At 35.8% G+C, this 10677-nt stretch overlaps 1 protein-coding gene across 1 annotated transcript; it reads right to left on the reverse strand.

Moving 5' to 3' along the window:
- Positions 1 to 6385: 6385 nt before the first annotated feature.
- LOC104615485 (cleavage and polyadenylation specificity factor subunit 2-like) lies at positions 6386 to 10370 on the reverse strand. The gene is made up of 4 exons (XM_010295253.1): positions 10145 to 10370; positions 8007 to 8306; positions 6892 to 7026; positions 6386 to 6786 (listed from the first exon to the last, which is right to left on the reverse strand). The coding sequence occupies exons 1-4, from the start codon at positions 10298 to 10300 to the stop codon at positions 6694 to 6696; spliced, it is 684 nt and encodes a 227-aa protein (XP_010293555.1). The 5' UTR covers positions 10301 to 10370; the 3' UTR covers positions 6386 to 6693.
- Positions 10371 to 10677: the final 307 nt, after the last annotated feature.

Here is a 10677-nt window from a genome sequence, read left to right on the forward strand (position 1 = left end):
GACTAACGTACCCAGGTAATGCAACACAAGCACCTGGTAGGTTCAGAAAACACGTTGGACTCTTTCTAAATGGCGCATTAAGTCGGGTCATCCAACAAAGGGCAAAAAATAAAATGCTTACTATCTTCATACTGATGCACACTGCTGATCCATGGCTAGCGCAACAGCACAAAGCAATCTGGCAGGCTTTCAAATGCCAAGTCTGGCATGGTGATGGGCAGTATGGCCTGCCAGCTCCTTCAGGAGCTGCAAAATGGAAAAAAAAAAATTCCCTGATCATTTTTAAGGGTATTTCCCTTGTGTTTGCTTGTAGAGTGCCTGCCAATAATTTATGAAGTACTGATCAGATGATGCTCAGGGTTTTTTCTCTTCATAGCAGTTAAACAAGTTCCCTGAAAACAACAGAAGACACGACAATATTGCCCTAATACAAATAATTACTTGGATAAACTAAAACTTGCCCCAGGCATGTGGTAAAATTACAGAACAGGTAATGTTATGTGTCTCATCTCCCACTTTTTGATCTGTAATCCACACCATGAAAATGTTTTCAGGTTCACATCTTGAAGCATCTGCAACAGACCAATTAGTTAAATGCAGATAATCTTTTTTTTTTAACTTGATTAGTTCATTGCACAACATCATGAGAAAGTATTCCTTAAAAGCCTGTTTCTATCACTGCGTACTAGCAGATGCAGAAATTAAATAGCTGACAGTCCTACTGAGTTTTAGTAATGACTAAGTTCTATCTATGTTCTATTTTTTTCTTTCAAGGGTCTTTCAGAATCCTCTCGTACAATTTTTCTATACAATTTGAGTGTTACTACTGATAAAGATGTATTACCTACCCCCTTCAGAATTATTTCTGAGTAACACTGGTAGTAAAAGCTGAGATGAGCATACTGTAAAACTTATCCAGATGGATTTAAAAGACGAAACAAATCCAAACTACTAACTTTAAAGCAATTACTGTAAAATATACCTTAAGGCAAGTATTATCACAGATACTTGGCCAGTCACTTCTGAAGCCAATTGTTCTTTCTACAAAAATATACAGATCTGGAGAGGAAGCCAGTTTCTCCAGATTAGATTAACTGCAATGGCTTTACATAAAATTACAACTTTAAACAAACCCCAGTAAAAGACTAGCTTTCAACTTCTAAGCTATTAATCTTTATTTCTTCACAGGAACTCATTCTCAAGTGATCACTCAAGAACTCTAATCTAGTTCTGATTTACATAGCTGTAAAGCAATCTAGAAACAACTGTGCTCTGTGCCTCAACACTGTGGTTTAGAACTGGTGAGACAACTAAACCAGACAACTAAACTGAGTTAACAGACAACTCTGAGAACGTATCAATGACATCACCAGCTTGAGAAACTGATCACTCCAAGTGTTGTTGCTTAACAATTGTACTGCCAAGAGTTCATTCTTCATAACTGATACCTAACTATTGCTATAAACTCACTAGCCACAAACAAAAGAAAAAAAGTAGTTTTTGTCATATCTAAAAAAAAAAAATCCTTTAATACACTGGAGATAAAACAGTTACACAGCTGCAGAAATTCTGACGTTGTTACTTGACATTAAAAACTTTGCTTTATTTTCTACATCTTAAATACCAGCAAGGGCACCACATGATGAACTCTTTCCATTGATTTCCCTATGTAATTTTATGAAGTCAATTTTATGAAAACCAGTATCAACCTTGGGCTGAGCTGGACAGAAAGTTTGTAGCTTGGATTTTTTTTAAAACTGAAATTACCCTCACTGCAAATTTCTTTAGAAGTTTGTCAAAAATACCATTTAGAGAAGTTTTCAGCACTTCAGAAAAACTGCACTGAAAATGAGAAACATTTAAGAGAAGCCTACAGAAGTGAAATAATGTATTTGCTCTTTATCAAAATTTGTGCATCCCAGATTGCAGTTACAATCCATACTTTTTGGCAGATGCTTAGCTCATTATCATTCAGCTGCTAAATCACAGATCCAGCCTACATCACTAATAGGATTATGCAACAACAGGCAGGTTATTACTGCTTAAAGCTCATATATTGAACTTGCTTCTTCATAACGTTTTGAGCTTCTATGGATACTTCTTTTCAAGGAAAACAGCTACATGGCTTATTTGGAAGTTCCACTCAAAAATGCAGGTTTGTTTTGGTTTTGGTTTTTTTTTTAACTTCATATCACAGTGGTAATATATAATCTATCAAAGAGAATAAAATTTAAAATGCAGTGCATGAAACAATCTAGTTCTCCCATATCTTTGTATCTCCCGTATTTATCAAACTTCCACACTCTCACTACGCATAAGAAAACATACTTGGCAATTAATAAATGTTTAAAATACTACTTCTGTATTCCTCTGCTACCACTGTGAGCAAGCGTTACTGAGCTGAAAGGAGTGGTCAGTTCACTTACCACTGAACTGCAACCATTCTTCAGAATTTCTCTACCAGAAACACTAAGACACCTTTTAGGACAAGGAATTAAGAATTTTACTGATGTAATTGAAGTAATTTAGATCAATCCAAAACAACACGCTCTTTCATCCCCTGGTTAATGTAAGTCAAGTGGTGTGATGTTTACTAACAGTTCACAACATACAGTGCTTATCATGCAGGCAGGACTCAATTTTAAACCACCCAAAAACATCCAATGAAAAAATTGCCCTGCTGGCAAACTCCATGGAAGATTATTTTCTACAAAAGCTTGTGTTGTTATAATGGAAGCTTTCAACTTCACTGGAAAGAATAAAAGTACTCTTTTTAAGATGAATACTGCTGACATCAACTTTGACTAACTACCCCTGTTCTGTATTTGCAGCAAACAAGCCATGCAACAGACTCCCATTTACAAAATAAATCCTAGTGATGCAAATTTTGATCTTTCCAATCAGAAAGAATCTCAGAAAGGGCAAGACTTAAGATTATTTAAAGCATTATTTTTTAAAAATAAATTTCAACAGGCAATTTTAAAGATTCTTTTGATCTAGTTTCGTTATCCCATTTTGAACTACCATTGCTTCCTTAGTTTTCAGATCAGGACCTAAAATTCTGTTTTATGGATACATTTCTTTATCAGATTTGACTGCAAGATCATCTTCCCCAGCACCACTTTTTTAAAACTATGAAAACATACATAAAAGCCACAAAACAGAATATTGTGCAATGTTCAGATCCTTACAGTTAAGATTCCTTTTGCCAGTGTCTCTAAAAATTTTAGTGGTTTAAGTGTTTTCCCCAGGCATTACACTCCCCTTTCCTAACTGAAACATTAATACATGTCATGCCTTACCAAAGTAATTTTGATTCTACACACTGTAAGTGTTTTAGGATACAACCATCTATATAACAATTACTTAGATTGGGGGGGGCGGGGGGGGCGCCACGGGTGTTTGTAGGGTGTCTCTTTGCTTGTTTATTCCAAATGAATAGCGTTTGACCACAATTAAAAGCTAGTACAGATGCAGGAGGATTCTTACCTTTCCAAGCAAGTATTACCAGCAAATAGATCTCAAATACTGTCATGAGACCATCACTCTGATTGAATGCAGGGCACATTACATTTCCATTAACAGCATGTTTTTATAAGTGGATCTGGTTTAATCTAAATATTGCTCAGCGAATGAAAAGAAGAAAAAAGTTTTCAGCTTTGCCTCACCTCCAGTACAAACTATCAAAGTAAAATGATTAAAAATGAGACTGTCACCCATATAACATCATTTAACTTCAGGGTAAAGCTGTGTTTAGACAATGGGAACAGCTTAATAATAATAAAAAAGAAAATCATTCTAGAACTAATTGTTAAAGAGTTCTGCTTCTACATTCCCTTAGTCTTTGAAGCATGTCTTCATATTCTACTACATAGGCAGAGGACAAAGAGAATACAAAAGCTAGGATTTACCCACAAATACTATAGACTTTGGGGATGAGGGAAGGCAAGTTTCTGCCCTTCTGGTGTCTCCATCCCCCCTTGGCTCTTCCTAGCTGAGGAATCTGAATTATTCCAAGATCCTTGGAAAGAAATATTTTTAAATGGTCACTAAGTACCAAAACTAGGTTTGACCTGAAGTTAATATCCTTGCCCTCAAGAGTAACAGAGCAAAGAGTAAGAAATGGTACTCCTTATCAAATTTTCACTGCTAATGAAGAAAATGCAGAAGTCAGAAAATACAGCTTACAGTCCATGGCAGCACTGACATTTTGCAAAGGTAAGGGGAAATAAATCTTTCATTTCAGACACAAAAAAGAACCACATTAGTAACTCTGAAATTACACAGATAAATTCAATTATTGTTTAAAGTGCATCACAGTTAAGAACAACAACAAAAAAAATCAAATAGAAAAGAACAGTAATCTATCAGAGAACTGATTGCAGACTAGGTAAAATTCACAGGAATTTGCTCCAGTTGCACACTGCTTACAAGTAATGAATGCATAGCTGAGGAGCACACCTGCCCCACAGCACAGTTGCAGCCTGTGATATTTTTACTACAGATTTCCTGTATTCCTCTTCATCCCTCTCACTACCAGAATTGTCCACAAACCCAGCTTTTTCCAGTCCCAGCATTCAGATGACTATTGCCCTGCACATCTGCTTTCTAAGTCTGATTTCAAGCCATGCTCATGCTGAACAGTCTAAAAAAAAAAAAATGTTAGCTGTTTTGCTCATACTTGAGCCTTTTCCTTAGTGATGGCACTACTTTGAGGTCCTCCTCTTTACCAGAACACACAGGAATTCAGTGACTGATAACATTAAACTTTTGTTAAGCTTAGCTGAATTTGAATCAATAGGTTAAAAAACCAAACAGAACTGATAGGTTTACAATCACACTACCTTCTCTTTATCCCTTAAAAACAGCACTATTTTTAACTTGATTTCCTAAGGGTTGGGTTTTTTTATTAGTATATTCCATACAGGCATGTGTGATCTCTGCCCACCCTAAGCCCTCAAGTTAAAAGTGCTAAGGCCAATATGATTATGTACAAAATAACTCACTTTATAAAAGTTCATTAGTATTAGCAACAATAGTAATACAATAGTATTCACCAACAAGCATCCAGCATCATATAGCTTTACATAGCATTGCTACAGAACAGCTACAAACACAGAGCATTCTATGAAGTTCTAGCTGTCAATATAGTGGAAAATAAACATTTTTCTACACCGTTGGGAAAAAAAAGGCATTGAGACATTCAGTCATTTCTAGCCAATATTCTCTTTGTGTAACAAAATACATTCTCACTCAGCATTACATTTTCAAGTTTGTACATTTTTAGTATATAGCTCTAGCACATTGTTTTTTGTTTTTAATACAGACCAGTTTTAAGTTACTATTTTAAACAGAATAAATAGTCTGTAGATCAGATAGAAAACTATTTGTCAAGAATGAATTGCAAAGTAAATTATCTTTCCATTGACAGCCCACAGGGCTACTTTTTGCCACTTTTTCATGAGGTTTTATTTAAACATAGACACAGAGAGCACATATTACATTGCTGTTGTATGTAAAAACAAGCAAGCAACCCTCCATCACCAAAGCTGATGGTTCATATGTGGATAGGGGAAAAAAGGATTAAATAAACTCTCAAGAGGCCATTTGTTTGCATAAGTTGATTTCTGAGAAACTAAGGCGCCCAAAACTGTGCTCACCTTCACCTAAAAAGTAAGGTCAATTCCTAGCATCAGCAGCTACAGTAAGTCCACTGTCACCTAGAATGAAAAATGGCATGAAACATGCAACTAGAATGAAACATGGTACAAAAGCATTAAATATATCACATGAACTCAGATTTCAATATAAAGGACCTTCTTGAACTTGGCTCATGGCACTCTGAACAAACAGCAATGCATGGATAAAGGCTTTATACCTTGAAAGTCTTAAAATCAAAACTCAGAAAATGTTTTATAGTTGGCATGATTTTGCAAAAGCTAGAATTTACAAATTCTGTAAGTTTTACAGAAGTTACTCTGAAGCAGTCAGTTACTAGATTTTAAACTGCCTGACAATATCATCCAGTCTTCCCAGAGTACCTTTCCAAAGTAATTTTTTGATCCTGCAGATTAGTACTTTATATAGAATATGAAATGCTATTCTGGAACAAATTGGTAAGATGGAACAGATACAACACTAAGATGCAGCCTGGGGAAAAGTTTAGGTAGTCTAGCTTTACGTATGCTATTTAAAATGTACTTTAACTAAACTCCATAAAAAAAAAAAAAAGAATTAAGACTGTCCTCTAAATCAAAGTTATTAAAAAAAAAAACACCCCCTCCCAAAAAACCAAAAAGAACAAAACCAAAGAAACCCACAGTTCCCTATGTAATCTTATTTTAGAACAGAAGAATGACTTTGTATATTTTGTACTCTTTGGCAGGGAATCTATGCAACCAAAACATGTCCTGACAAACTGAACCTTTCCTGAGAAGGGTCCATAGCCATAAACTCATTTGTAATGTGTTATGGGGGAAATGGCAAGTGAAAGAAGTTTGGAAGTCAACAACGTGGAATGTACCAACAGATTTATGAAGAACAGCAGCCGTTATTTACATGATCAGGGTAGTTACTTGTTCTTTATGAATTAGGTTTTCCATGTATAAATTAGAAAACTACAAAAAGTCAAAATTGGGATAAATCCCCCTGGTCTTTAAAAGTTCAAGTAAAAACATCTTTGCAGCACCTTCCTCAGACAATAGCATATTGCTCGTATAAAAGGTCTCTTATCCTATAGAAGTCCTGACAGAGACAGCCTTCCAATCCAATGCGCCCTGTTTCAGTCTGAAACAAAAGACATGTTTCAATTTATTATCTTTATATTAATGAGAAACCTAATTTTCATTTAGAATATTATTTCCCAAAGAGTTTAAGACATGGAACACCTACCCTGCGAACAGCCACCAGATTGTTGCACACGAGCACTCCTCCTACAAATTCAGCTTGTATACCTTCTCGCAAGAGAACTTGCTTGAAGTCAGACAGTCTTGGCTCATTCATAAATACAGACTGATGTCCAAGAACCTTTAAACAACACATGCAATTTTAATGTTTCTGTTACTTTAATACCTTCCATTTCTCCAAAGACCTCCTCAATATTGTGCTGGCAGCAGTGTGGCCTAGACTACAGGACTACAAATGTGAAGACTGGTTCCAGTTCTGTTCACCTGCAGCAAGACATTTCCAGGATAGGAAGGCCTTAGAAGTTATCTGTCAGGTAAGGAAAAGTTCCCTTTTTTGCTCACATATTGAAGACAAATGGAGAGCTGTCATTGAAGATCCCTCTTCCAAGCCATGTTATGCCAGGGATGGAGCCGCAGTAAGCTGTACTGCTGATCAGTCCATACTTCTATGACAGTTGTCATGACTCTGAACAGAATTTTAGCATTGTCTCCACATTTATCTAGCTCCTAGAACAGACTACATTTAGGACTGTGCAACAGTATCTTAAAAAGCAATTCTAGGATTAGGAGGCATTGTCATCATTCACTGAAAAGATAAAAATATCTACTCACATGCAAAGTATTTTAATTTAGGAGTAAAGATAAATGCATAGAAAAAGATTAATTTAATGAACTCTCAAATCACTACTATAGTAACAGAGAAATATGAATTTCAAAGATCTGTATCTCAAGTATATGAAGTATTTTCCATAGCATCAACAGGACATAATAAAATCCAAGAGTGACTAAAGGCCAAGTGACTGCCAAATCTGCAAGTACTAACTACAAGAACGAAACACGCTAATTAAAATCTTATCTTCACATATGGATGGTAGCTGTATGCTAGATACTGTTAGCAGATGCAAGAGATCATCCTTGCTGAAAAGCACAAAAACTGAACAAAGAACAGCACCAGGTTTAATAGAGAAAACCAAACATGAAACCCCAGTTTCAATTAGGCTTTCATTTAAATAAGAACACAGTATCAACCTCTAAGCACTAGAAAAAGACAAATTAATACAGAGCTCTGCGAAAAAGCCCAGATCAGCATAATTTCTGTACCTCATGAGGTGGCAGAGGTTCCAAAGTAGGAATGATCTCGCTCTCCTCACAAATCTCCTTGTCATCGTCACCGAAGAGGCTTTTCATGGCCTTCTGTTGTGCAATGACACTAGAGTCTGAAGAAGGCATATCCACTTGCATCTCTAAGTCTTCCTCTTCCCTCAGCTCTCCCTCTTCCAAAATAACTCCAGTATCCACTTTTGAAACCCGCATGTCCAGGACACCATCTATCCAAGCCAACTCAGCATCTTTAGCTTTACAGAACTGAAGGGAACTGACAAGTGAATCTTTTAACCTGACCTGGGTTGCATAAAAATGAAAGTACTATTAGTTTGATGGAAAAAACAGACAGTTCTTACTTCAAGCTTTAAAAAAAATGGCAGTTTTCCTTTCACTGTCTCTCCACATAGGTTTGATTCATACTCTTTTGGGGATGGAAAGGAAAGAATTGGTATCACCAAGGCAAGATGTTCTACACTTTCAAAATATAAATTTGTATAACCCTTATGTCACTACTCAATTAAAAAAGCTGCAGAGATCAATACCTTTCTTGTCTTGGTTAAAATAAGAAAAAAGAACCTGTATGACTGCAACCTTGAGTTAAACTTACAGCAAGAGAAATCAATTCCTTCTAAAACATCAGAAACCTTTTTTGAGGCCAAGGAGTTCCTCAGCTGGCCTTAGTAAATTTAAGGAACTTTCTACAGATACATGTAGGTTACTGAACAGCAGTTCCAAATTTAAACTCTCTAAAAAAATTATTTTATTGTAAGAATGGATGTTGTAAACATCAGATTTTAAAGTAACCAAAACATTACCTTACCCTTATTCCTCTGGTGCATTCCAGGACTTTAATCCATTAAATAAAGCCCTACTCTGCAAGACTGCTATCCACATGAGACTATGCATGATCCCCACAGCGGAATCAAGGCTGCAACTGTATGAAGGATACTGCAACTACCCACCCATCTGCAGCACAGTCTACTCAAGAGACACTGGGATTCTGATGCCCACTTACATCTATTATTTTCTAATTCAATGTCTCTTCATCTGTTCAGAAAGCTTCAAACAGAAAACCAAACTACAGTCTTGCAGAAGACTGAATTTCCCCATTATTAAAAAAAAATTCAAATTAAATACAAAGCAATTACAATTTTATTCAGATAAATATTTTGTGAAAAAAAATCACAACTGTGTCATTTCTTACACATATCATACTCTATCAAAGAATCAAAGCTATCCTCATAGCTTTAAAAAAGCCAACAACTAACAAACCAAGCGCAGAAAACACCACTGTTTTACAACTGTTAGAACTGCATAGTTTTGAACAACTGGAGCCTTCCACTTCTACTGGTTAACAATTTTCTCTGGAAAGAAGCAGAAGTACCTGTTTCAACAATCCTACTGATATTTTTTTATTAACTTTAAAAGGACAGAGGAATAAAGGGCTAATGCCTAAACAGCATGTGAGAGACTTTCCTCTAAACAACTTCAAAAGCTGAATCAGGACCATACACGATTTTCACATGCTTCACACAAGTTATCCAAGTTTTGTTATTTAGACCTTAACCACAAAAATTAAATATATTAACACAGTGCAACACATTATCATAGCCTCTCGTTCCAAGAGCCATCAAGTTAACTTTTTTTGGGGGGTAGGGGTATCTTGTTTATTTTTACCATTAACTTGCTCCTAACTTTACATGTTCATTCATAGGTACAAAACATTTTTTTCCCCTTTGCTCTCTAAGGCTCCCCTTCAGATTCCAAAAAGAATCCAGAATTGCAGCTTAGCGTACAGTGGTACTCTAGACATAGGCACTATAAATCCATTAAGACTTAAGTAAAGTAAACTGATGTTCTCACAGACACGAACCTTGTCTTTTGCACCACAGGTAAAAACGTACTGATCTCATGTTTAAGCTTTTAAATACTTCTTGTGAGTAATAAGCATAAAGAGAATGCTTACCTAGAAGACAGAAAAATGCTACTAATGTCTTGATCACACAAAAACCAAGTGTACACATCAGTAGTATCATCTCTCCTCTCCCAAAGGACAAAGGGCCAAATCAGAGTCTGCCAATATAGGTCTACTACAGTTCACAGTAGTTACTCAGCTAACAATTCCAGGACCTTACCTGGTAAATGTGAGTTTCACTGGTTGCATCTACAGTTTCATGCAGTTTTGGCATGTACACTTTAATATCTTTTCCACCAAAAGCTCTGCAACATTCTGCAAGGTCTTGACTGGCCTCAGGTGGTCCATGGACAATGATCAGTTGTCTTGGTTTCATTTGGTTAATAATTTTTTTAATTGAGTCCCCATCTGAACGTCCTTCATAGTCAATGTATGTAACTCTGGCTCTAGTTTGAATTAAAAACCAAAGAATAACATTTCTTAGTTTAAAAGATTAAACCTTTGTGTGCTCCAAAACATTTCATTTAAAAATGTAAGACATTTTGAAATTATTCTACATTAGCAAAAGCTGTCACCACAAGGTATATTACGGATCAGTACAATACAGAACTGTGAAATATCAGCATGTATGTCTATTCAACACTACAAATTCCCAAAATTCACTTACATAGCTATCCAAAGCATGAGATAAGCATACTTGAATAAGTTATTTTTTTAACAAAACACACATTTATTATTATTATTTATATTATT

Source organism: Phaethon lepturus, unplaced genomic scaffold (genome assembly GCF_000687285.1).
Source record: "Phaethon lepturus isolate BGI_N335 unplaced genomic scaffold, ASM68728v1 scaffold15929, whole genome shotgun sequence".
NCBI lineage: Eukaryota > Metazoa > Chordata > Aves > Phaethontiformes > Phaethontidae > Phaethon > Phaethon lepturus.

Bases quoted from the DNA above. Each gene is read 5' to 3' on its own strand.
- LOC104615485 (XM_010295253.1), bottom strand. From the start codon at position 10,300: ATGAAACCAAGACAACTGATCATTGTCCATGGACCACCTGAGGCCAGT. The intron at 8,307-10,144 runs GTAAGGTCCTGG...TATGCAACCCAG, and splicing joins GTGAAACTCACATTTACCAG to GTCAGGTTAAAAGATTCACT. The intron at 6,787-6,891 runs GTAGGTGTTCCA...CTTTTGTTTCAG, and splicing joins ATCTGGTGGCTGTTCGCAGG to ACTGAAACAGGGCGCATTGG.